This window comes from Rhineura floridana, chromosome 1, assembly GCF_030035675.1.
Source record: "Rhineura floridana isolate rRhiFlo1 chromosome 1, rRhiFlo1.hap2, whole genome shotgun sequence".
NCBI classification, from domain to species: Eukaryota; Metazoa; Chordata; class Lepidosauria; order Squamata; family Rhineuridae; genus Rhineura; species Rhineura floridana.
The window spans coordinates 226808347-226834626 of record NC_084480.1 but is presented as its reverse complement, the minus strand read 5'-3'; the positions used below and the strand labels follow the sequence as shown (position 1 = coordinate 226834626).

General features: G+C 42.9%; 1 protein-coding gene and 1 pseudogene across 3 annotated transcripts; one reads left to right on the top strand and one right to left on the bottom strand.

Moving 5' to 3' along the window:
• On the top strand, positions 1 to 26191 carry CNDP2 (carnosine dipeptidase 2). 3 transcript variants are annotated; one of them, XM_061594496.1, is made up of 12 exons: positions 1 to 140; positions 3717 to 3809; positions 6226 to 6369; positions 11327 to 11489; positions 13875 to 13963; positions 16746 to 16946; positions 17952 to 18036; positions 22044 to 22204; positions 23054 to 23218; positions 24546 to 24687; positions 25002 to 25149; positions 25347 to 26191. In XM_061594496.1, the coding sequence occupies exons 2-12, from the start codon at positions 3747 to 3749 to the stop codon at positions 25429 to 25431; spliced, it is 1446 nt and encodes a 481-aa protein (XP_061450480.1). In that variant the 5' UTR covers positions 1 to 140; positions 3717 to 3746; the 3' UTR covers positions 25432 to 26191. The 3 variants fall into 3 exon arrangements, with proteins under 3 accessions (XP_061450480.1, XP_061450466.1, XP_061450473.1); XM_061594482.1 differs by lacking the exon at positions 1 to 140 and adding an exon at positions 213 to 525; XM_061594489.1 differs by lacking the exon at positions 1 to 140 and adding an exon at positions 218 to 525 and having other exon boundaries at positions 25362 to 26191.
• On the bottom strand, positions 6819 to 7017 carry LOC133375962 (small nucleolar RNA U3; annotated as a pseudogene).
• Positions 26192 to 26280: the final 89 nt, after the last annotated feature.

Here is a 26280-nt window from a genome sequence, read left to right as displayed (position 1 = left end):
TGGTTGGCTTTCGCGCAGCTCCAAGGGGAGGGCCCATGAAAGGATTTTAAGAGCCAAGCCGGTTGTCTTTTCTTACTAGTTGTCCTTTCCCGTTTGACTGGCACTGCTGTCGCTCACGTGGCTGCATCGCGTTGCTCAGGGTGAGTAGTGGCTGCGTCCTAGAACAGCTGGCAAAACAAGGGGGCTGTATCTAGTGGTGGATTTAGGAACGGGGTCCTCCTGGACCGGATCCCTCGGTGCCGAGTTGGCAAAGTTTGCTGGGATCCGCTCCGTTACCGCCGCCACCGCCACCCTTTCCAGTTGTGGTTAGATGGCGAGGAAGAGATTTACGCTTCTCTCCTCTTCCCTTGCTCCCCACCCCTCTCCTTTTATTAATTGCTGCAACCTCCGCTCCGCTCCCGTCCCCCGTGGCGCGGACGGTGGCAGTCAGTAATGGCTGCAGCGCTGATCTCGGCCAGGGGTTGTAGGTCACTTCTGTGTCCCAGCTTCCGTGCTCGGAGATGGAGACCCGCCCCGATCCGTAGAGTGAGTAGATTCAAGGCGGCGTTGCTTGCTTTAGGGCGATACTTGCGGCTCCTTTCGGGGATGGAATGGGCCTCATTCAGCCTTGGTGGGTGTCCGCCTTTGGAGTTGCGTATCCGAAGGGCAAAAGGCAGGCCCTGGCTTTCTAAATAGTCGAGATGTCATGAGAGCAGGGCTACTAGAAGTCCTGTATCTCAAAGGATCCCATCTCCACTTCCTCCTGTCCTCGATTCCCTGGTATCTTATCTCCATGTTCTTTAAGACAATTGCAAACGGCCCCCCAAAGCTACCAGCGGGTTGAGCAAGTGGGGAAGGGCAGCAAATGCCCCTTGAAATTGTCAGGCCGGTGCAGAATGCTCCCTAAAATGGAGTGAGCCTACACAGCAAACTAAATGAGACGGCCTTCTTGAAAGCAAACATTTGGGCTGAATTGCAGGAGAATGAAAAGGTAGTTTTGCTAAATTCAGAAATCTTGCTTCTTCAGAAGCACTTGTCCTTTGTCATTCCTGCCTACTATTGTCAGTTTGTTTTGGGAATTCCCATTCCATGGCCTCTTCATTTGCACTTTGCAGTGATTTCCTCTTTTCTCTATGGCAACTTCTGGTACCCTTTCATTCCCTCTGCCTGTTCTAGTTTGATTTTCCTTCTCTCTTCCCTGGTGCATCTCTGCCCCACCCCTCCCCAGCTGGCTGGCTTGTAAACTTGCATACAACAGCTTTGTAGAGTTGGCATTGTCAGATTGCTGGATTCTTGTGTGACAAGACTGTGACCTCAGATCCTTGGCTAAACATTTGCTCAGAGGCACCCTGTTCCTTAGTTCTAAGTGCATGTTACCCTTTCAATTTTCACCTTACTCTGGATGTTGAATCTCAGGGATTTAGTAAAGGGGGGAAAAAAGCTAGTGCAAGACTGACAACTTTCTGCCTTTCATTTAAGGCACCAGGTATGCCTAACACCCACAAGCCATAAAAGCAGTGTTAAATTCATTCTAGTCCACTCTGTAGACAGGAGTGACACAGCCAAAAAGAGTGATTGTTCAGGTATTATTTTTTAAATTATTTTTAAACACAGATGACCCACCTTTCTTTAAAAAAATAGTTACAGATTAACAGCAAATTAAAAACGTGCAAACAAAAATTACCAAACAGTTTAAAATTACTAGAGTTTTGCTGATCAGTCACATCCTCAGCAAAAATGGAAACATGGGAGGTTACCGTTGGTCCATCTAGCTCAGTATAGTCCACACTGACTGGCAGTGATTCTCCAGGGTTTCAGACAGCATGCTGAACCTGATGCTCTGCCACTGACCTGCCCCTTCCCACCTGTGAGAAAGCTTGCTGAAACTGAACTGCTCTCACAGTTTGCCTGCAAGTGAGCTGTGATGCAACCAGGAATAATTCTTTGGGAAGGCTATTCCAAATCCTGGGTATCATTATCCCCCCCCCAAAAAAAAGCCCATATCTGGACAGTGGAGAGGTCTAAAGAAAGACCTCGGAAACAGAATGAAGTTCTTCAGAAAGCCTGTATGTGGGGAGGTGATTCTCAAGGAATCTCCCCTCCCCAAATAGCTCTACCATGAGGAACCTTCCCCCCCCTCACTTCTAATGTAGTCTTCCACCCTCAGCATTAAATTGGCTGTAGACCTGTTTAATGATGTGAGTGGCACTAAACTGGGTACAGGTAGAGAAACAAAGCTGTCCTTAAAGTTCCACTCTCTTCTTGACAGCAATCCAGAAGTTGTTGTGGATATGCTGCTTACTGGAAATGGCTTTCATGTGGCAAGTGATTACAACTGCAGCTAAAAAGTGCTATCTCATTTTGTGTGTTTCCCAGGCCACTTTACATGCCTAAAAGCCATTGGAAGAAGGGCCTAGAAATTTGCAACATTGGACAGTGCATTCAGATGTTACAGCTGGGGGTGGGGTGGAGTGGAGTTGCTTCCCACAGGGAGGCTGTTTTTGATGACATTCTCATAGGGCTGTACTTTGGCCCAAATCTGAATGAAGACCTCTATAGGTTTTGGATTAGTGGACAGAATGAGTACTTGATCTGCTGCTAAATGACATTCTACCTACAACACTATAAAGCTGCTGGCACTGAAAGTGTTCTTGAAACAGTCTTGTGGGTGGGAATACTAAGGAATGAAGTCAACAATAACTACCATTGTTAAGTTGACACTCCAGAGCGGATCAGATGTGTGATAACAGAAGAGCAATTGAAACGTTAAACTACGCAAAAACCTGTTTGCCAAGCATGAGAATTCTTCCAAGGCTGGCCCAAACCAAATTTAAATGTTCAGGTGATCAGCTACTTTCCCGTTGTTGCCTGTTGTATTTGTAAATATTTTGCTTTCCAAAATAAATTCTGAGTACCGCAGGCTGTGTTCTGGTGGTCTCGGATGCACAGTGCTATAGCACAATTTATTTACCACCTCCACTTGCCTTAAGCGCAGGCCAGGTTGAGCTTTCTGTTAGAGAATCTGGGACAAAGCAAGTCCCTCGCCTTTACCACCTGACACCCTTTGTGGATGGTATCCAAAGCAGGAGGTGTTAATAGTAATTGAATTAGATCCATGGATACTTGCACAGTGTCATTGATCTCCATGGCTTTTCACAAAATGTTTTTATGATCATGCTGCTAATTAGTAGTGACATGTTTCTGAAGATAGTAGGAAAATGTTTGTGACCACTTTCTTTTGCTTGTATTGCAAAATATTGATGGCGAATGATCCATCCGAATTATCATCAGCATATCTTGATTTTGAATCTTCTTGTTGAACCTGTGCTATGAGGGTGCTGTAATATGTAGATGGACTGTCAGTCGGCTTGACAATTTCTTCAGATGAGTCGCTTGCCACAAGTCCAGTGGAGTCTGTGAAGGAAACTGTGACAGGATATGTGCGGGGTGGTTGCGAATGCTTGCTGCAAGAGTAGCCCCCACTGAAACAGCCGAGTTTTAAGCTGACACTGCTTTTCTGACTTTGCTTACTTCCATCATGTGATCTTCAGTATGATTCACGGTGAACTGTCTCGTTTATCAAGTCCTCATGACTACCCTGAAACTGCAATGATGCAGTTTAGAGGCAGACATTCATGTATAAAGTAGACTCTTGTCAGCTGAGGTTCCAACTTATTGAAAGCTCTGGAGTCTAAATCGCCTTTTCTCTCTTTTCTTTTTTTAAACCCACCTTCTAGATTTTTCAGCCACGCTATTCTGTTCAGAAAATGTCATATGTCCTTGAACCCTTCTTTGAGTATGTTGATAAACACCAGGACCTGTATGTTGAGGTAAGTAGCCTCTCATGTGAAGGCTTAAAAATCAGCCTCCTGTTAGTCATGACCGCAAAGCCTACACCTTTGAGCTAGATTTTGCTCCCACCAGTAGGAGCATCACTCAGGGGACATAACTCCAGCAGCCCCTCGCACCCTCCAAACATCTGCTCTGGACAGTTGGGAAACCCACCGGAATGAGAGAGGGGATAGGGGAAGGAGGAAAAGGTGGAAATCACCTCCTCCCCCATTCTCCCATCATTGGATCAAAAGCCTTCCCTGGGCAGAAGGAACACTTCTGTTCATGGAAGGCTTCAATTGGATCCATTCCCAAATGTGCATGTTGATCTGCAGAACTCCTTCCCTAAACAACAGGTCTGTGAAGCATCTGTTGCAAAGCAGTTGTTGGCTACTGTTAGTTGATAGCAGCAGAAGAGTTGATCAGCCTGTCTTAAAACCCACATGCTGAGGGATAGGACTCTATACTGCTGGCTTGCAAAATTTTTATTTGCAGAGCCACCCATCTTTCTGAATGTTCCCTGTTCTGTAATACTCTCAAATTACAGGGCTGGTGCAGACATCATAATTCCTGTCTCACGGTTACGGGACCAGGCATATCACATGCTTCCACCACCGTTGGCCTTAATGATGGTTAAGGTTTCCATTATCACCAGCTGCAACCTTGATGATGCAAACCAAGTGATAGGGAGCATTTAGCCTGCGCAAGCCCTGAAAGATTCATAGACAGCGACTCTACATATCCAGTGTCTGTGTCCCTTGTACAGTGAAGTGGAAGTCACTCCTGAGAACAGAACATGCATAGACAGTAAGGAGGTTGGAGGGAAATAGTATAGTTCATCACTCTTATTTCAATGAAGATTTTCAAGATTCTTTATTACTCAGTTTGAGGAGTACATATATCTTCTGCATCTAGACAGTGTCACTCTAGACTGCAAGTTCATATGACAATGCTGTTCCATATTAAAAATAAATAAATCCATGTATATAGAAACCTAGCATTTGGGGGAGAAGTATTCACTCTTGCTTTCTCACTGACTTACTAATTGTATGTGTGTGGGAATGTTTATTTTGGTTTTTGGTATAGAGGAACATTCAGTTGTGAACTCGCAGCAACGATCTAAAATGTTACAGCCCAGACACAGATTTACCACTTCATTGAGAACTAGGCCCTTGGGTGGTTGGTAAAATGCATAGAGGACTGGGAAATGGTGTTAGTATTTTAAAGTTATGTCTACACAAAGATATATATTTGGAAGCTGCATTTTTTTTTCTGACTGGGAATATCATGTGGCTGGACGAACAGAATCTGGCTATTCCTTGGGTGTAGCCTCTGAGCACAAATTAAGGAGTGAATAGCAAGTTGGTTCTTGTCAGAAGCCAGAAGTTATAACAACCCTTGTAAACAACAGAACCGCAACTTTCATAGGCACAGTTGTCAATGTGGACGGTCAACCACATTGAATAGGGACAGCCTGAGAGTAGTCATAGGAAACCTAGGAAGCAGTCTCATTTATTTCTTATTTAGACAATAATCTATTAAACCTGTAACATCGGAATTCAATTAAAATGCCTTCTGGAATTAAAAACAAGTTTTCAATTTTTAGCATCTTAGTATTTTTAGTATTTTAGCTTTTTAATATTTAATATGCATTTGTATGTGTATACATATGTTTTAATTTTTTTGATATTATTAATGTATGTTTAAATTGCTTGATACGTGCTTTTAATTGTATATCAGATGTTTTACTTCTTGTGAACCGCCCAGAGAGCTTCGGCTATGGGGCGGTATATAAATTGAATAAATAAATAAATAAATAAAATAAATAAATAGGCACTGGACCTTCAACAGGAAGAAGGCCTGTGTGACCTCAGCTGGAAGGGAGTTCCAGACCCTTGCATACCAGGTCAGACACTAGGTTCATCTAGCTCAGTGTTGTCTACATTATCTGTTAGTGACTTTCCAGGGTTTCAGACAGGAGCCTTTTGCAGTCCTACTTGGAAATGACAGAGATTGAACCTGGGGCATTTTGCATGCAAAACAGATGCTCTGCTACTGTGCTACAACCCTTCTGTGACCCTGAAGGGTTCAGAACAGTGTGCTCCATTTGGCTTTACTTGATCTGTGAGCACTGGAGTGTGCCCTAATTCTGTTGTGGTAGGTTTCACCTTTACCTTAAAATCAGAAGGTGTTCTTGATGGTAAAAGGTTGGGAACCACTGGGCAAGAATTGAATGAAAACACCATTAACACATAACAGTCTTTGAGACAATAGTAGCTTTAGCTTTTCCTTCTCCAGATCACCTGCCTTTGCAGCTTGCCTCCTCTAAAATAATAGCCAAACAAGGTGGAGTCATCCAGTAGATGTTATATTTTTCTTCTTCTGTCCCTTGCCTCCCCACTGCCTTATGTATAGCGGTTAGCCCAGTGGGTGGCAATCCAGAGTGTGTCAGCATGGCCAGAAAAGAGAGGAGAAATCAAGCGAATGATGGAAGTTGCTGCCAAGGACATTGAGCGACTGGGTGGCACGACTGAGCTGGTGGATATTGGAAAACAGAAGGTAGGAAGATGTGCATTTATCCAAGGTAGTGGGATAGTATGACGATATTGTGTGTTTTACATTGGATTAGATCATACAGTGCCCTGTCTTGGGGAAGCTTTCTGTGCTGGAACAATTGCTGTGTTTGTGTAATCCTAGGACTTAGAACCAAGTGTTGAAAAATGGCAGTGCAATTGCTATGAGATGAACAGTGTTCCAGATACAAACTGCTGGTACCATCCAAAAGATACCCATGTAAGCCGGGCAAGCAAATAGCAAGTCCAAAGATGTCTCCTGGTCCAAAGTGGTGTAACTGAGGTGGTAAGCCTAATTTCAAAGGCTGTAATCAAAGAATGGTGGTACATTCTGAGACACCTTGTAGGACCACTAGGACCACCTTGTTCTTCTCCACCATCAATTGTAACTGGCTGAAGTTCACTTCTATGTCTCCTTTTTTTTTTTTTAAGTGAGCCACTCAGTCTGTGTTCTCTACCTTCTTACAAGAAGACAATGGAACGGTTATCAATAACAAGCAGCAGCTGCAACACTGCACGCTTGCTCTGAGCTCAGAAGAGAACACATTGACTCCTTGTACTTCACTCAGCCAATCACTTTGAGTACACTTCTCTAGGTTGACACTACAGAACTGGTCCCTGAAAGTGTAGTCTTTACTTCTGTGCTTCCTTGAAAGAAGCAACACTGGACCAGTCCCTATGACTCTAGCCAGCAACTAATTTTACTAGCACACTCCTCTCAGCGGGCCAAGCAATGCCCCGTCCCTCCAAGCAAACATCTGGCAAGTAAAGAAACATGGGAAGGCACTAAATGCAGGAAAAAATGTAGGAAGGAGACCTCCAGATGCACACATACATTTTTTTTAATTGACACCAAAAGTGCTTTGAATGGAGTTCTTTCTCCGTTCTCCATTTGCAACAGTGTGAAGAGACTAGGACTGAAATTGGTTGTTCACATGTGGTGAAAATGGCAACTAGAATTATCAAAGGGCTGGATCAGCTTCCATTTCAGAAAAGCAAAAGGCAAGCAAGTGAGGCAGGCTTAGGGGAGGAGAATATGACAGAGATGTATCAGATTATGGACAGATGGAGTATTCTCTCTCATAATACTCTAAGCTAAGTGATGGGAGATTCAGGACAGACGAAAAGAAATACTTCTTCATGCAGCACACAGTTAGACTATGAATTTTGCTCCCACAAGATGTAGTGATGGCCACCAAATTGGGCGGCTTTAAAAGGGGTTGGACAAATTCAGGGTGGACAAAGCTATTAGTGGCTACTAATCACAATGGCTATGTTGTACCTCCAGTGACAGAAGAAGTCTGCCTCTAAATACCAGCTGTTGGGGAACATGGGCAAGAGGCTGCTGTTGCGCTTATATCCCGTAGGTTGGCTTCCCATAGGCATCTCTTGGGCCACAAGGGAAAACTGAAAGCTGGACTCGGTCTGATCCAACAGGTCACTTTTTTTGTTCTTGAGAGTGGCCCTTAGTTCCTTTTGTGCATCTGAGGGGTGGGATTTCCTTCCTTCCTTTTTTCCTCCTGCAGAATCTAGCCACTGTTCCCTCTGTGCCATGTGACATTGCTGAGAGGGCAGGAGATGACCAAGCAAAAGAGACGGTTGTGCCTTGCTCCTGTCTGAAGCTGTTGCCAGGTGGTGAAGATGAAAACAGGTGCTTGGACCATGATCTCTAGCACATGGTGCAATGTGATGTAGATATTGCTGGACCATATGTGCTACCTGTCCTTCCCAGAATTGAAGGCTGAGCTCTGCTACACAGGAAAATCTTGCTCTGTTCTTTGAGATTCTTGCTCTCTTAACAGTGGCTCCTCTAAATGAAATTTCTGCTCTTTGAAGTCCCATCTTCAAAGCAAGCTGTATCAAGTTCAGCCTGCTTCATTTGTGTGCGTGGGTTTTTTTTTGTTTTTGTTTTTATTTCAAGGGCAGGTCTGGTCTTTGTTTCCTCATAGCCCTGCCTTCCATCTCAGGCTGCATATCAGTCGTTGAAAATCTTTGCACTGTAACAATAACTCTATTTTTGTATTAAACCTAAAGCCACTTGGATAACTAACCTTCAGTCAAGTGGTTGTATTTGCAGATCTTTTTTCTTCTTAAGATGTGTTGCTTTATACCAGTTTCTGCACCTTGAGTTGTAATCATAGCATACAGGTAAACTCTCATGCAATTATGATAGGACTCGAGGCCAGAGTTCTATACCCAAGTGTCAGAAAGAACTACTACATTAACTTGCATGGCATATACTGATTTGCATGTGTAAATTAAAATTGATGTATTGAAGTTTGTTGTGTTAATGTGAGCTGACAGGTTTTTCTTTTCCTTTCCTGTTTTTTCCCCTTTCCCTCTTTTCCCCCTCCTCTTCTGTTTTTAATAAATTTGCAATAAAAACCAATAATAAAGTTTTCCTAGGATAAACAGGTACATATGCATTTTAGCAAAACTTTGTTTGGAAACTTAGAATCAAATTACTTGTGATGAGCAGGGTGTTTTTTTTTTAAAGAAAGCAAATAGCAGCAGCTGGGGAATTGATCATTATCACAGCAGGAGGGGTGGGTGAAAGATGGGAATTTAATTCCTCCTCTGCTGTGGTCCTCCTGAAAATTATTTCTGTGAAGCTGATACTTGCACTGGAAGAAAATCCTCCATTGTTGCCACTGAGGGAATTGTCTCACTGTTTTTCTGTTTCTCTCACAATACTAGAACCCAGGGTCATCCGGTAAGCTGAGTGTCGGAGGATTCATGTACTTCCTTCACACAGCACATAGCTAAACTGCAATTCACGTGCTGTAGTGATGGCCACCAAATTGGATGGCTCTGAAAGAGGAGTAGACAAATGTATGGAAGGTCAGGTTATCAGTGGCTGTTAGGCTTGGTGGCTGTGTATTAATTCTAGTAGCAGCAGAGATGTGCACCTGAATACCAATTGCTGAGGAACAGAAGTAGATTGAGTGATGTTGCATTCATATCCTGCTTATGGGTTTCCCATAGGCAACTAGTTGGCCGTAATGAGAGTAAAATGCTTTGCTACAGGTATGGGAAGCCTGTGGCCCTTGTGATGTTGCTGAACGTCAAGTCCCATCATACCTGGCCATTTGCCATACTTGCTAGGGCTGATGGGAGTTGTAGTTCAGCAACATCTGGAGAGCCAAAAGTTCCCACATCTGCTGTACTAGATGAGCATTCAGTCTGCTCCAGCAGGGGTGGTCTTATGCCTTACATTTCTTGTGCGTACAGCAGCTTCAGACAAGGGATTTTTGAGAAGATCACATTAAGGGGGGAAAGAGTTCCCTTCCCTGCATGCTGCCATCCTGATAGTTATCATGCATCCCTGCTGATGCCATCATCACTTTTTAAATACCTGCTTACTTAAATGCAAAGATGTATTTAACATCATATCTAGTTTGTGGCTCTAAGTTTCCAAACATACACTTTTGTCCAAAACTGCCAGTACCTGTTCAGCCTAGCAAAACTTAAGGCAACTCTCTGTTTTGGCACATTGAGTCAAACAAGCTCTAGCAGGAAATCTCTTTGACCCATGATAGAATGCAAATAACAATGAAAAGGAAGCAACCACATTTATTGACTCATTGGAATAGTTCATATATGTAGTAACTGTGCAACTCCCTAATGGGGCTATGCTGCTCATATTATATGGATTCATCTGAATTTGCATTTTTTCCTACTTGCACAGTATAGCAATGTTTGGCTTGCAGAAAGTATAGGGTTAACATGGTTAATGAATATAACTGTGACCTTAAACAGTACAGTAGGGCCCCACTCATATGGCAGGTTACGTTCCAGATCCCCGCAGAAAAGCAGATCAGCTGTAGCGCAGGGGTCTGGAACTTAACCCGCTGATTGCACTAGAGGAGGAGAAGATCAGATCTTCCCCTCCTCGGGCATGATCAGCTCAAGCGGGAGTCTGATCGTGCCAGAAGAGGAGATCAACTGTAGCACGATCTTCCCCTCCAGCGCGATCAGCTCGAGCAGGGGAGTCTGATTGTGCCAGAAGAGGAGATCAGCTGTAGCATGCTACAGCTGATCTTCCCCTCCTTCGGCACAGTCAGCTGGAGTGTGGGAGTCTGACCGCCTCTGAGGAGGAGAAGATCAGCTGTAGCACGCTACAGTTGATCTTCCCTGCCTCCGGCGCAATTAGCTTGAGCGGGGGAGTCTGATTGCGCCAGAAGAGGAGAAGATCAGCTGTAGCGCAGCTGGGGAATTGATCTTCCTCTCCTCTGGCGCAATCAGCTGGAGTGCGGGGAGCTCCAGCCCTCCCTCCAGCTGATGCCCTGCTTGCGCCGTATTAGCAGAACGCCAAAAAGCAGGGCGCCGAGAAGCGGGGCCCTACTGTACACGCATTAGTATGCATTTCAGAGTTGTACATAGTTTCTGATGCAGAAGGCCACATGAGTAATCTTTGCTGTTGCATCATAAAACAGAAGGTACTTAAACCTTAATGTCGGTTGTTTTTCAGAACCGTAATGCAATGTTATTTGGTGTGACAATGCAATGACAGGATGTTTTTACACAGCGTACATACGTAATTGGTGTCCAAAGAAAGTAATATGGTAGGTGGGATTGGAGTTTAGGCAGCCACAGGAAAGAGCTGAGAAAGGGGTAGGGAAGGTAGAGGACATGGGAAGCAGAAGCAGGTCAGGGCTACTTAGGGAACTTAGCAAATTGCATGTGGCCCACAAGGCTCTAAAACAGGGACGGGGGACTTGTGGCCTCCAGATGCTGTTGGACTACAACTCTCATCATCATTTGCCATACTGGCTGGGGCTGATGGGAGCTGCAGTCCAACAGCTCCCCTCCTCTCTAAAACTTAGTTTTAGCAAAATATTAATCTCTGAGAACATTGGCATTTTGCAATAAGATTCACTAGACCTCAAGAAAAAGGCCCTCAAAGACATGTTGCCATTTACAGTTTGTGTTTCTAATTCTAGCTGCCTGACAGTTCAGAGATTCCTCTGCCTCCAATAATTCTGGGCAAACTTGGCTCAGATCCTCACAAGAAAACAGTTTGTGTCTATGGACACTTGGATGTACAACCTGCAGCTCTTGAAGATGGCTGGGACAGCGAACCTTTTACCTTGGAGGAAAGAGATGGTAAGACACGCAGATAGCTGGTTCGTCTCTAAATTTCTAACCATAAAGATAAAGTGTCTGTCAAACAAGATAATTACGTTAATTGTATGGTTACCATCTCACCTACTTTGTTTTAAACGCAGAAAACACAACAAAGGTGTAATGGAACACACACACCCCAAAAATAAAAAACCCAGTGGGGTAGCCAGAGAATGCTGTGTACTGCTGGGAAAGAAAAACAGAAAACAAGGATGGGGGAGTCAAATAGAGCATCCTGGAGGAGGGCATGACTGGTTTACTGGCACCCTGAACAGGGAGGGAGGGAGGATACACTGCAATATTTTGTTGCAGTTCCCACTGATTTGTTTTTAATAAGTGTTGCTTACTGCTTTAAGGCAAATTGCTGAACATACATTCCTGCTTCCCCCCCCCCCGCTGCTTCAGCCTGTCACAATGGAAATTACTTTCCGTTTTGTTCATTATAGTAATAGGTGAGCTTGCAATTTTGATTCAAAGGCTGATGGCTAAACTAATACCTGCCTTTACAAATTGACATTATGGTAACTATAGCATCCCTACAGCTTGCCACCCAAGGTTCCTTGTTCTTAAACAATGAAATATCTCTTTATAATTGAATTTTAAAAATGGCTTTTAAGAATTGAAAGTGAGCTATGCAAGTCTTTGAGTTTTCATTTCCCTTGCCTGCAAGTTCAGTTCCGTATCACTGTCTAACTTCAGATGTCCAGGGGCTAAAATGGTGCTCACTTTTAAACATGACACTAGGCAGGCAAGGACTGACCTATGCAGCATTGTATATACCTGGGCATTTCATTTAAACCAGGTCTCCTCACCTGTACAAGTAGGGTCAACATGCTAAATATCCATAGCCCAAGGGGATGTTGTGCTGGTGGGCTAACATTAAACTAAGCCTTCAGCTGCAATGTGTGCAGTGTTACCGCACCAGCACAACACCCGCTTGGGCTATGGATCCCTAACATGCTAAAACGTCTTTTACATGGGATGCCAGGAATATGTAATGCTGCACAAGTAAATTGCTACTTGCCTGGCATCGTGTTTAAAGCTGCCCTGGAATCAAAACAGCCTCCTGATTTTAGGACACATCCAAACAGCAGCTAATCATGTTCCCAGTGGGAGGTTATAGAGCAGTAACAGGCATAGGAAACATTTTATGCTTGATGTGTGATGACATTTAACATACCTGTGTTCTCCTGTTAAGAATAGCAGTCATGGAATGTCCAAACAGGATTGGGACTGCAAGGAAGGGAAATTAACCCTTTCCTCCCACTACAGTCCTGACAAGGTTTGTCCCTACCTCTGGAGTTAAGCTGCCATTAGTACTGATGGTGGTTTTCTTCCGGGGTACCGTTCCCTCAGAAATACATCTGTGTTTGCAGCTGGAGGTCAGCCATGCCATGCCTCTGTCAGTCCTTCTGTTGTCCCCATCAGCCATGTAAATGGACAATGAGCTGAAGTTGTGAGTGAATATTGCAGTGATCTGAAGAACTAATGCACAGCATCAAATTCCCTAAGAGGTCTGTAGGGGAAGGGCAGTTTATGCAGATGCTGCCATGAGTCACTCAAGGGGTAGCTTTCTTCCTTATGTTCGTTACTTGATTACTTAAATGCTTGGTGGATTGCAGCTGACTGTGTGAACAGACTTAATTGTCAAGCATGTATTTAAGGGGTATTTCAATGCCCAGTCTGCTTCTGATGATCTCCTGTGGCTCATTCACACATGCAATTTTTTATGCTGGGATCATCAAGTGATGAACATGCAGGCATGGAAGTGCCCGTCCCAATGGGGTAACTCCTATGTTTGGCATATAAAGGGAGAACTTGGTATGGTTTACAAAAACTAAGGTTAATCTGTTGAGATATAAAAACAGAATGCAAGAATGGAATGTGCCTTGCATATTGCAGCTTCCTTGTGAGCTCTGGAGATCTGGATAGATAATCTGATACTCTCTATCAAGATATCTGAAGCTCACAAGAAAGCTGGCAAGCACATGTTATGGGGCTTTTTCAGTGATCCCTCCCCGTCCCCCATTTCTGGAGCTCTCTTCCCCAAGTGTTGGGTTGGGCTTCCTCTTTCCTTTTCAATAAGCCCTAAAGAATTTCTTTTCCTATCAGCTTTTGGTAGGAATAAGGGGGCTGGCTGTGGTGTTTTTTACTGGTTTATCATCTGTTACTTGCTTGCTACTTATTTAATGAGTTAAATATTGTATCAATTTAAATTGTGTAGTTACTAATGCTTTACTGTTTTGCTGTGATTTGATATTCTATTTGTTATACTGTAAGCTGTCTTGGGAGGATCTGTCCTCCAGAAAAGTGGCATATAAATTGCTTTAGTTAGTTAAAAATATTATTATCACTGCTTCTGTTCAGGGAAGCTGTATGGCCGAGGGTCCACAGATGACAAAGGTCCAGTGCTTGCCTGGCTGAATGCCCTGGAAGCTTATCAACAAATTAAACAGGTTTGCATTCTCTTTCTGTTTGCTTTGCTAGCAAAAGATTAAATTCTTGACTTTCTTGTTTGAACTACTATAGTTATCAGTAAAGATAAAAAATAAACCTACTCAATATGACATTAGTTCAAGAGCCTCTACGGTTGATTATGTGCTCTCCAAGGCTGCAGCAGGGCAGCACTAAGCAGGCTCTGTGCAAGGTTTGGACTCTTTATCCCTTTTGCAATCTTGACAACCAGTTGCCATTACTTATGTTCTGAAATTTCTGCACAAAGATGAAAAAATGAGACTGACCTCATCTTCATACTTACATTCTAAAAGGCATGATGCTTGAGGGAAGACATAGGAAGCTGCTTTATACTTAGTCAAACCCTTAGTCTGTCTAGCTCAGTATTGTGTACATTGACTGGCAGCGACTCGCCAGGATTTTCGGCAGGGAACCTTTCCCAACTCTGCCTGGAGATGTGGGGGATTGAACCTGGGACGCACTGCATGCGAAGCCGAGGGTCTACCACTAAACCTAAAGGGAAAAGAGAGGTATGGGGAGGGAAGAGGAAATCAAGCAAATTGTCAGCTCTACACTGCGTCAGCAGTGCCGGTGGGGGCTGGAAATGCCTGGGTGGTTGGCAGGGAAGCAAAGTCCTTAGCCGGCAGTCTGGCCATAAATCTGCCAGGTCTTAGGAGGAGGGAATCTGATAAGGGCCAGGCTTGTCCAAAGCGTACTTGCCAAGTCAGGAGTCCAGAAGTGAGGTCAGTAGAGGTCCGGGATCAAGTGCCAAGGGGTCAGTCCGAAAGAGGGTGCCAGGAAACTAGGAACACACAAGCCACGCCTGACATTGCAGTCAGCAACAAGTTGCAGCCAAGGTGTGCCTTATAAAGAGCAAGGTTGACAGCAGGTGTGAGTCCTCAGCGTTTGGGCCTTAAGGAGACAGGCCTGCCTCTCTTCTGCCGACCTTCTGCTGTCTACGTTCTGCAGGTGAGGGGGAGTATCCTGTTCACTGTCTGTGTCTGGCTGCAGGGACTCTGCTGTATCTGGGGTGCTCTGCAGCTGAGGGGGAGAAGGAGCTGGATTCTCAGGAGGCTCCTCCATGTCTCCTTCTGAGTCTGCTGCTCCTGGGTCTGCTGCTGTTACTCCCGAGTCGTCCTCATCTGAGGAGTCCTCTGACGGGGCCATGACACAAATACAGGTAGCAAAATGTGTAATTGCATCATGGCTGAGCAGAATAGCCACTGAAGAGGAGCCAAATGGCACTTGGTCCCAACAAAGGTGATGGAGTGGATTGCGCTTCCTCTCCTCTCAGTTTCAGCTATGTAGCACTGAGCAATGTGCTATGCGTCCATTCGCAATGCTATATTACAGCTTTTGCCAACCAGGTGCCCTCCAGATGTTTTGGATTACAGCTCCCATCAGCCCCAGGCAGCACCACCCTGTTGGCTGGGGCTGATGGGAGTTATAGTCCAAAACATCGGGGGGGGGCACCAGGTTGGCAAAAGTTGGTTAGTTGGGAAGGGTAAATCGGGGTTGTGAGGAAAAGTTGATCTTATAGCACGTGTCCTCCCAAAACATACACTGCCTATTCTATTAGTTGTTTAAAGCTGGAGGAAGGTGAGGCTGTTTTAATGCTGAGTAGTTTGCTACTTGGGGCGTTTATTACTTAGAAAAGTGGCAAACTATGGGCTGATTTAAGTAATCTGTTCAAAGACTGATGCTAGGTACATACATTATGTCCTCTAATCCAGAGGTGAGGAACTTTTCAGCCAGATGGATGTGTAACCTTCTGGGGGCCCACATCCTAGAGGCAAAAGTGAGTGAAGCAATAAATATCCATTTTATCTTTGTACAGTAGGCTAGTTTCTACACACTCATACACCCCTCTCTATCCTCCATCAGGCAAGCAAGAGGCAGTATCAGAATTGAAGGGCACTTTCTAGCCAGGCAAAAATACTCAGAGAGAGTGCAAAGCAAGGCCAATAAGGGGTGTGGCCTGGGGTGAGGGTGTGTGTCTAGGGAGGAGGTATGACCTAGAGAGAGTCCAGAGGGCCACATCTAGGTCTCAACCCCTTCTCTCATCCACAGCTTCCGAACCACATAAATCACTCAAGGGCTGCTTTTACATGCTGTTTTGAGAGTGCCACATCATTACCTTACGCAACAAAAAGTGTTTCAATGGAAACTTTTGTCTCAATAGAAATAGTAGGTACAAGGCCCCTGATCTGGATCAGAATCACTGCAGGGGGCAAAGTGTTAAAACCTTTCTTATCTGTTTATCTCACACACCTGATCCACACCTGCCATTTATTCTTAAAAAAATACACAATTATTGATTTGTGACGTCTAGTTTGAGCCTGAAAAGTGACATATCTTAGATGGGGGTTGGGCAGAAGGCAGATAGGGACCTACTGTTAAATCTCTGTGTGATTTGTCGTTGATCATCAAGGATTTCTGTGACCCAGTTGCAACAGCAGCAACTTCACCCCAAATTAGTCTGCTAATACAAATAAAGTTTGGTGGGGGGAAACCAGGGATGGAGTTTTGAGTGAAGGGACTGTGAGCTCAGTTCTGGTACTGAAAGCAAATTCCTGGGCTAAGATGCACACAAAGGTGCACTTTTCTAAGTGTATATCTGCCCCCCTGTCTAAGCCACTATTTTGTGCACTTTGCCGCAGCTGCTGGATCTTGAGGGTCTAGGAAAATGGTAGATTTCTTAAGCTTGAAGCCCCCCAACCTTAAATTGTGAAATACTTTGTGGCCACACTATTCATTATTTTCTGCTTCATTTTCTCCCTTTAGGAAATCCCAGTTAATGTCAAGTTTTGTCTGGAAGGTATGGAGGAGTCTGGCTCCGAAGGCCTTGACAAGTTGATTTTTGCACAAAAAGATGCTTTTTTCAAAGATGTAGACTATGTTTGTATCTCTGACAATTACTGGCTGGGCAAGAAGAAGCCCTGCATCACCTATGGCCTTAGGGGCATCTGCTATTACTTCATAGAGGTAAAGAATCAATGAGTAAATGTTCTTATTAAAGAAAGCCAGAACAAGTATACTTTAAGTTATTGTTTTTAAGTGTTGATGCTTTGGAGATTTGACATCTGTGTTGGCATGACAGTTGACTTGTATGAGTCAACTTTGCACTTGGGTCCTGCTTATGGGCTTCCCATGGGCATCTGGTTGACCACTGTGAGAACAGGATGCTGGACTAGATGGGCCACTGGCCTGATACATTAGGCTGTTCTTATGTTTTTGATAGAACGCAGAATGCAAAATCTTGCATAGTTTTAGAATGCTTGGTAGCACTTTGCTTATTATTATTTATATAAAATCATAAATGGTCATCTATAACACTATAGTAAGACATTATGATGTCTTTCAAACTTATTGTGCAAATGTTCTGTGAACGTCTTGGATGCAATTAATAGTCAACTAAAGGTATTCACAGGCTATTGTACTGTATTGTATTGCAAGGTAGGTCCTTGCAGAAACTGCTCCTTGGACATAGACTTGAACTTCATAACCATCAGTGTAGGTCCAACTTTGAAAGGCATGCTAGTCACTATCAGCAATGTAACCCAAGAGCAGATAGCCTAAACTGGATAGCAGATACAGAGGACAAAACACTGGCATTTATTCTAAATTCATTTTCAGTGCATGAAAATTCTGTTGTTGTAAGTGATTTTAGATGCCTGGTCCCATTGAACAGTCCTTGCAGCTTAGCATAAACATAGAACAACTTTGTGATATTGAAGTCAATTTGCAACTTGAGCATAAGCAGAATACTGAAAAGTAGCTCTTTTAAGATTTTCTAAAATGGAAGTTCCATAGATTAATTTGCAGGTGGCTGTAGGGAGGTCTTGCAACAAAAATCTTCGTGCATCAACAGCTTAACTCTGACCTGGACAGTGGTATAATATGCTGATGACTGCCAACAGACACTGAAAGATGGAAATAAATGTATATGGCTGTTAATGGGTTGTGTTTTGGGGTTTTTTTGCCATAAAGGTGGAATGCAGTGACAAAGACCTTCATTCTGGCGTACATGGTGGCTCGGTTCATGAGGCTATGACGGACCTCATTGCTTTGATGGGTAAGGCTCTGCCTTCTAGTTCTGCATTTAAATGGAAATGAAAGTCTTCTAGGAACTGCAGGAGACACAGTAATGTGGTTGCAGTTCAAAGGCTTTTTCGCTGGAAAAAAAGCAATACCCCTCCCTGACTTGACCCACCTTTTGGGTTTATGATAATGGCAAGGTTAACAATTGATGGATTGGAGTGTTAATAAGAGGACAAAGATCTGTTTATGGGACAAAGGCTGAATGTAGATGTTATCTACAGGGCACAGTCACAGGGTTTTTTCCCCAGTTTTGTGAATATTGCTTTAGTTTATGTAGTGGCAGAGTTGTGTGGCCTCTGATTGCTACTCGGATCTTACAGAAAACACTGTCAGCAAATAAACCATTTAAAAAAAAATTGGCTCCTATGTGTAAAAAATGTTTGATTGAGTGGATAGATGTATGTAATCTCTGTTTATCAACGGATAGCTTAAATTAGGCTTGGCAAGGCTTTCCCCCCTCCCTTATGTACCTGCCTGTACCTTAAGATCTTCAGTTGAGGCCTTTCTCTTTGCGCCTACTCAGTCTGAAAGATCATCTTACCCTTTATATACCCAGTCAATCACTACGCTGTGCAGGTGAGGGCCTCCTGCAGATACCATCTCATCAGGAGGTCCATTCTGCACAACATTGGAAGCAGACCTTTGGTGTAGTGGCACTGACACTTGGGAATTCCCTCCCCTTAAATGTTAGACAGGTGCCATCTCTGTTGTCTTTTTGGTGCCTGCTGAAGACCTTCCTATTTCAACAAGCCTTTAAGTAGAGACCTTATCCCAGTCTGCTTCTCTGTTGGAATTGCTTTTTTGTTGTTTTTCTTTTTTTATTAACTTTTTTGATACAGAATTACACATTAATTACAGCCTCCAAATACGAGTGCTACTTGACATAAAAAGAAAAATTATATAACCAGAACAAACATGAAACTCCCCCCTCCCATTTGCTGCAGAATATTGAATTTAAAGCCCATATATAATAGAGGTTGTGTCCTATAGTTGTTGTGTTTTTTTTTACTTTTTCTTTTGGAATTGCTTTTTTAAGATGTTTTTAGTGTTTTGTTCCTTGTTTGACACCTTGAGATCCTTCTGGGAGGAAAGGTGGGATAGAAATTTAATCAATAATAATTAAGTAAATAACAATAATGATATGGTTTGAAGGGGGGCATGGGGGGCTTTTCAGTGGTGTCCCTCCCTTAGGGAAGATCACCTGGTGCCCACTTTGTTGTTCATTTGACTCCAGGTTAAGATATTTCTTTTGTTTTCCCAGGTCTTTTAAGATCCTGTGGCATGGTTGGTGGTTTTAGCTCCTGTATTTGTTTGCTGGTTGTCTTTAGTCCTTGTGATTTAAATTGTATTGTATTATGTTAGTCTTCTTGTATTTGGATTTTATGCTGAGCTAGATTTTTAAAATTCATTGTGGCATTTTAAAAAATGTGTTATGCTTTTAATTGATTTTGTTGTTGTGTCTTTATGATGCCCCAAAACCTCATTTTGAGGCATCCAACAAATAATGCATAAATAAATAAATTTGCCACTGCAGTTACCCCTTCCTGTCTCTTCTGCTGGTAGTGGCTGCATGTGTGTGCCTGGGTTTAATGTAAGTTACCTTGAGAGCCTTGTGAAATAAGATGATTAATAAATAAAGGATGTTAATAACAGGTTTAGAAGAATGCATGGCTGCAGAAAGTAGTTTCTCTGTTGTCTCTACAGAGTAGTCTCTATTGTTGAAGACTCTCCTCTTTCAACAAGCCATCTAAGGGGAGATTTTTATTTCAGTTGGTGTCTGTATTGGATTTGAAATTGTGTTTGTTCATGCAATTGTTTTGATTTTTTTTCATATGCAGTTGTTTTATATATCCTTTTATTGCAGTGGTGGATGGCGTGGTGGGGCTGTGCCTCTCACCTGACCTCCCTAAATCACTGCTGCATACCAAGAGCAAGAGAGACAAGGTGGGCAGCAAACACTCCGACAGGAGCACCAGATTTGCTCCACTGGCATGTTTGCACTATGCCAACCTTGCCACCGCCTTGCCCCCCTCTCTGTCTTGGTGGGCAGCAGCTGGAGGAAGGCCAGGGGAGAGGTGTAGCCCCACCATGCCACCCTTTACCCTTTAGAGTATTATAAAATTGCTTCAAGATGTTTCATAAGTGATTCATAAATAAAATGAAGAAATACATAAATAGTTGCTGACACTTTCTCCCCACCGCACCCCATGAGTGGCAACTGCATTAAGAACTCTAGACAAGCAAGGTAGGTATCCATTCAGTATGGGATTGCACTGTGAAGTAGGCCAGCTTGCATCTGATCTGGTGCCCCAAAAGTCAATGGAACACTTCTGAGGCACCAGATCAGATGCGAGTTGGCCTACTTCACAGTGCAATCCCATACTGAATGGATACCCACCTTGCTTGTCTAGAATTCTTAATCCAAGTGGATTTGACTCATTCATTTGGATCAAACAGGCAAGCATTTTGATTTGATACCAAAGGATGTGTTGGCTCATAGTGGATTTATACTGCCTCTGGCTGTATGTTAAAATAGTTGTACAAGTGCTTCCAAGCATACTCAATTTGAAACAAGTCCCACTTCCACTGCACCCCTGCAGGTCTTCTGAGATTGTTGTTGGTGCATTAAGCAAGGGTTGTGTTATGTAGTCACGTAAATGATCCATTGCCTTGATGAATATCCACTCAGCCATTACTTTGGCCATGTGGATTTGCTTTTCATCTTTACTTGGTGAAAGGCCTGAGAAAAGTGATTTGGCTGATGGTGGTGCCAAATGGTCCTTGGCTGAGTAAATAAATAAATAAATGGTTGCTGGTTTTCCATAGACGAACAAGGAAATCTTGGGAATTAATCTTCATCCTGAAGATCTTATGCAGGAGAGAACCTTTGGACTTCACTAGCAGTAATAACTTCTAACTTCCTGGAAATTAATAACTAGAAATACGTAGCAGTTAGCAAGCAAAACCTTTGCAAGATTTGGCACTGCATAGATCATGAGCAAGCAGCTGTAGCAGGAGTGGAGAACCTGTGGCCCTCCAGATGTTGCCAGACTACTGTTCCCATCATCCCTGGCCATTGGACATGCTGGCTAGAGTTTGATAGGAGTTAGAGTCCAACAGCATCTGGAGGGTGACAGAGTTCTTGCCCCTCGGCTATAGCAGAAGGCTTGGGGCTTGTTTTGTGTTTGTGTACACACATACCCCAGGCCACTTCTGCACTGGGAAAGATGAATCCAGGTTGCTATTGTCCTACTTATGCTGTGACTGAAGCTTAAAAGCACATTAGAACATCTAGAAAATAACGTTCCCTAAGTGAAAGGAAAATATTTGAGGCCCATCACTGTTTAATGCAAAGCTAATGACTATTTCAGTCTCTGAAATTGTCAAGCCAAGGAGTCAGCAGTGGTGTCCTGAAAAGGGAAGGTTGGGAACACAGTGGAGCGCTCCGATGACAGTCACCACTGTGTTCAATCTGGGCTGTCCAAAACAATCCCTCTGTGAGTTCGCTGTAAGTGGTAGTGCTGGCAGCCAAAGAAAAGATCAGCACTGAAGCTGTGTGGACCTTTGAGTTTGTTTGTTTGATTTTGTTTCTTTGATTTAAAGTTGCTGAGGAAGTTAAAACTGTCTGAAAAACAAGATGTTAGCTCTGCTCTCTCTGTCTTAGGGATGGCCTTCAGATGGTGTTAGGACTGCATCTCCCATCAGCCCCAGCCAGCATGACCAATGGATAGGAATAGTGGGAGTTGTAGTCCAGCATTATTTGGGGGGCAACATGCTCCCCATCCTTGCTCTCTATCAGCTCTTGGTGAGCAGGTATCTGCTCTCCTCCCCGTATTTGGTCCCTTACTGAGGCAGCTCTTTCAGTCTGATTTATGGCTATGTAACATGAAAACAAAGAAGTCTGTGAATATCAGCAAGTTATATTTGAAGCTTTCTGGCTTCTTGGGCTGCCTTTAGTATTGCATGTCTTTTTCCTTGCAGGCTCCTTAGTGGACAAGAAAGGAAAGATCCTCATTCCTGGCATTAATGATGCAGTGGCTCCTCTCACTGATGAAGAGCATCAACTTTATGACAGAATTGACTTTGATTTGAAGGAATATGCTAAGGATGTAGGAGCCACACAACTGCTGCATGGAACAAAGGTGTGGTGGATCTATTCATCTTTAGGATCCAGTTCCTCTAGCATTGAAAAATCCATTTTGCCATGTATTTCCCTATAAATGTTACCTATGTCAGGAATAAAGTAATACGAATTTAGTGTTAACCTGGATATAGTGACCCATGCTCTAGCGACCACCTGATTGGACTACAGCAGTGTGCTGTACATGGGGCTACCCTTGAAGATGGTCTGGAGGCAGCAGCTGGTGCAGAGTGCAGCCACATGCATTGTGAGTGGTGTGGCAATAAAAAATCTTATACCATTAATCCTGCATGAACTGTACTGCCTGCCTATTTGCTACTGGTCCCAATTCAAGGTGTTGACTTTAATATATATAAAGCCATAAATGGCTTAAACCTCTGATGGGCCATGGCTAATTTTAAACGCTGTTGCTGAACTGTTTTAAAATGTTTTTTAGTTTACTTATTTTAATGATGTTGAAATAATTTTTTATTATTCCTGTTCTGCTTTATTTACCGCCCCGAGAGCCTGCGGGATGAGGGGCAGTTTATAAATGCAAATAAATAAGCAATAGGGCTTCTACTAACATTAATAAGGTATTGCAATAGCTTATATGCTGTTTAGTGGACAGTAATTATGTTGGTGCCAAACAATAGATAGTAGAAAGTACGTAAAATGAATACCTTTCTAGATTAATGTAGGCTGGCAGTGGAGAGTTCAAGCTTCCAAACTCAATGGCTTGCACGTTTTTCTACTATTTAAATTGGCCCAACAAGTTTATGTCTTCATCTACATCATTCTGGCTGTAGACTGAATACTCATGACTCCAGTTGTATCGAATCCAATTGTATCTCTTCAATTTCCTTTGTAGAAAGATATACTGATGCATAGGTGGCGATACCCTTCGTTGTCCCTCCACGGAATAGAAGGAGCTTTCTCTGGATCCGGCGCTAAAACTGTGATTCCACGGAAAGTGATTGGCAAATTTTCAATAAGACTGGTGCCAGACATGACTCCAGAAGTTGTGACTAAGCAGGTACATGGGGGGGGGGAGGATAATCCACATCTAAGGCCACTTCAAGATGAATCTTACCATGGGCACAACCATCTTTTAAAAAATTGTTCTTTTTAAACAACAGAAAGGGAATGGAAAGCAAAATGATTGGGTTGTGTCCAACTTAGGTCCCATTCAAACTAATGGATGCAAGAGTCACATCCATTAACTTCAGTGGGCTTACTTTGAGTAGAACTAACACTGGATACAACCCATCGTGGTGTGGGGAGAGAAGCAAGAACATGTACATCTATATATCATGAAAAGTAAAAGTTGGTCCCATTTATTAGATCTGAGTTAAATGTCTCCCCTAACCTTATACAAGGTCAGATAACTTGTCCATTTAGCCCAGTACTGCTCATTACCTGCCACCGGATCCTTGAACGGATGCTGGGGTTATTTGGTCCTGATAACCTTAACCATCACTCTTCCTTTTTTTAGTAAGATCAATCTCTGGTGCCTATGCTGTACTGTACATTAATCCTGCATACTCCATATGGCCGTTGGCTTGCAAATGAAGGATCATTATGTCTTGTCTTAATGCAAATAGTTTAAGACTAATTAATGTTTCACTTGTGCGCCATTGTGGTGGTCATGCAAAGGCAACTGGTTAGAAGTTAATTGGCATTCTCCACTGTGGAGGTGAATGCATAAGCTCTCCATAAGACAACTAGCTTTTACTTTTATATAAGTCACAGTGTATTGTCTTCATGCTAGAAAGCTGTTATTTTTCACTGAGCTCCAATAACTGTAAGCTGCATTTGTCAAAACATTTTGTAAGAATACCATTGAAATCAATTGTGCCTCTAGTTTAACCTAGAAAATATTAATTATGCACATTAGCCATATTTAATCAGATTGGTTAATCTCCATTTAATCAGAGCACTTTTCTAGCAGCAAGAACTTCTGTTAAATTTATGATTTGACAGATGCAGAGGTTCTACTCTGTGATAGGAAAAGGCACTCCTTGCATTCCTCCTGGTTTAAGTGGCTTTTGTAGATTTGAATTTTAAAATCTTCCATTGCATCTATCAGCCTAATCCTTAAATTTATTAAGATAAAACACTTGTTTTCAGTGTAGTGTGGCATTTTGTGGATTGTACCATAGGACATTATGGAATATATGCGTAATAGGGAGATAAAATATTTGTGCATACACAATTTCAGTTTTGTTCCTGCTCTGAAAGGAGGTGAACTTCACAAAATTGAACACAGCATAGCATTTCAAGTGTAGTTTCAGAACTTGCTATGCCATTTTGTTCTAGCTCTGCCTCTTCCTAGAAGTCTTATGACTTTTTTATTATTAAAGGTTCAAGATCACTTGTCCAAAAAGTTTGCTGAGCTGCACAGCCCCAATAAATTCAAAGTAAACCTGGGCCATGGTGGAAAACCTTGGGTGTCAGATTTCAACCATCCCCACTACATGGCTGGAAGAAGAGCTATGAAAACAGGTCAGATTTTGAAATGTTCTTTTGGTGATTGGACACGTACATGGAATTTTTACCGAAGAGATATTCAGCAGAAGAGAGAATTTGACTGACAGCTGTTTTGTTGAGCAGAGTTAGCCAACGTTTGCCATCCAGATGTTCTTAGGCTGCAATTCCCATCATTCATTGGCCATGGAAGCTGTAGTCTAGCAACATCTGGAGACCATCACATTGGCATTTCCTTAATATGGGGTAGCCAATCTATTTAAAGATTTAGAAGTGTCAGTAGATGCACTGTATATAAAGTGAAGATAATTTCCACTTCTCCCTTCCCCTAGTATTTGGTGTGGAGCCAGACTTGACCAGAGAGGGAGGAAGCATTCCTGTCACCCTGACCTTCCAAGAAGCAACAGGCAAAAATGTAATGCTTCTGCCTGTGGGGTCTGCAGATGATGGAGCCCATTCTCAGAATGAGAAACTCAACAGGTAAGGCATATTTTGCTTAAGAGAGGCTGCTTAAGTTGCGATAGTTGTATCTGTCTAGACCTAAGAGATGTAACTCACGACAGTAAGTATCTGGGCTCCGTTTCCAAGTTAAATAATTGGCACAAATCCATACCATATTTCTGTGTTCCAGCATGTGGGGGGGCTGGTAAAATATTAATTGCTCTCATTATTTCTAGATTTCTCTTTCCCAGGTACAATTATGTTCAAGGTGTCAAGCTATTGGGTGTATACCTGCGTGAAGTTGCCCAGTTGGAGGACTGAATCGGCATCTTTTTCAACCTGAAAGTTTCTCAAATGTACTTTCTTGCAATGTTAAAAACTACACTGTTTTTGTTCTTCTACCAGACTAATTCACACAGAGATGTCTGATGAAATAATTTTGAACTCAGTATTGAGCACTATATAGAGACAGATAAACAAACAACAAATTTAGTGTGCTCAGTTTGAAGCACTACCACAGTATAACTCTTTCCACCTACCTACTGTCTCAAGCAAAAGAGAAAGGGCCGAAGAGGAAGAAAGTATATAGAAGTCTATTACTTTCCCATAATCTGATGTGTGTAAGTAGCAGCAAATGACCAGTAATGCTTCATCAACCTCTCCCACTTCTAAAACTACCTGTAACAAACCCTGCAATTTTCTCATTGCATTTCTCACATGAAATGTTACCAAACCAAATTCTGAGAGCAATTTCCACAATTTTTGCTGGAGCAAAACTGTTCTTTTTACAAGTTTAGACAAGGAAACAAAAGCATCATGGCAAGTTTTCACGTGAATTGGGAGTGTTACTGTGGGCAGCAAAAGAGCAAAGGAGTTTTCCATTCTCCACTCCCCACCCCAAATTGGGGCTCATTGTGTGCTAAGTTGTGTCTTGTCAGACACCTGTGCCTGTTAGCAATCTCTGCAGACCTTGAAGACATAATATATTCTGGACTATTAATAACAAACTGGTATTTTTCTAAAGCATTCTTTGTACTCCATGTGGAAAGCTGCTAAATAAAAATAACTCTGGCGCTACCAATTTTGTGGTAACCTTCTTGTCAAAGGAAGAACGTTTTAGGCGATCAGTGCATGGGCAGTCTATGAGCTGGCCAGATTGTCCTGCCCTGC

What these genes read in the sequence shown, in the direction of transcription:
- CNDP2 (XM_061594482.1), top strand. Translation starts at nt 433, where the DNA reads ATGGCTGCAGCGCTGATCTCGGCCAGGGGTTGTAGGTCACTTCTGTGT. An exon ending in TACCTTGGAGGAAAGAGATG is followed by an intron (nt 11,490 to 13,874) that starts GTAAGACACGCA and finishes GCTTCTGTTCAG; the next exon opens with GGAAGCTGTATGGCCGAGGG. An exon ending in AAGAAGAGCTATGAAAACAG is followed by an intron (nt 24,688 to 25,001) that starts GTCAGATTTTGA and finishes CCCTTCCCCTAG; the next exon opens with TATTTGGTGTGGAGCCAGAC.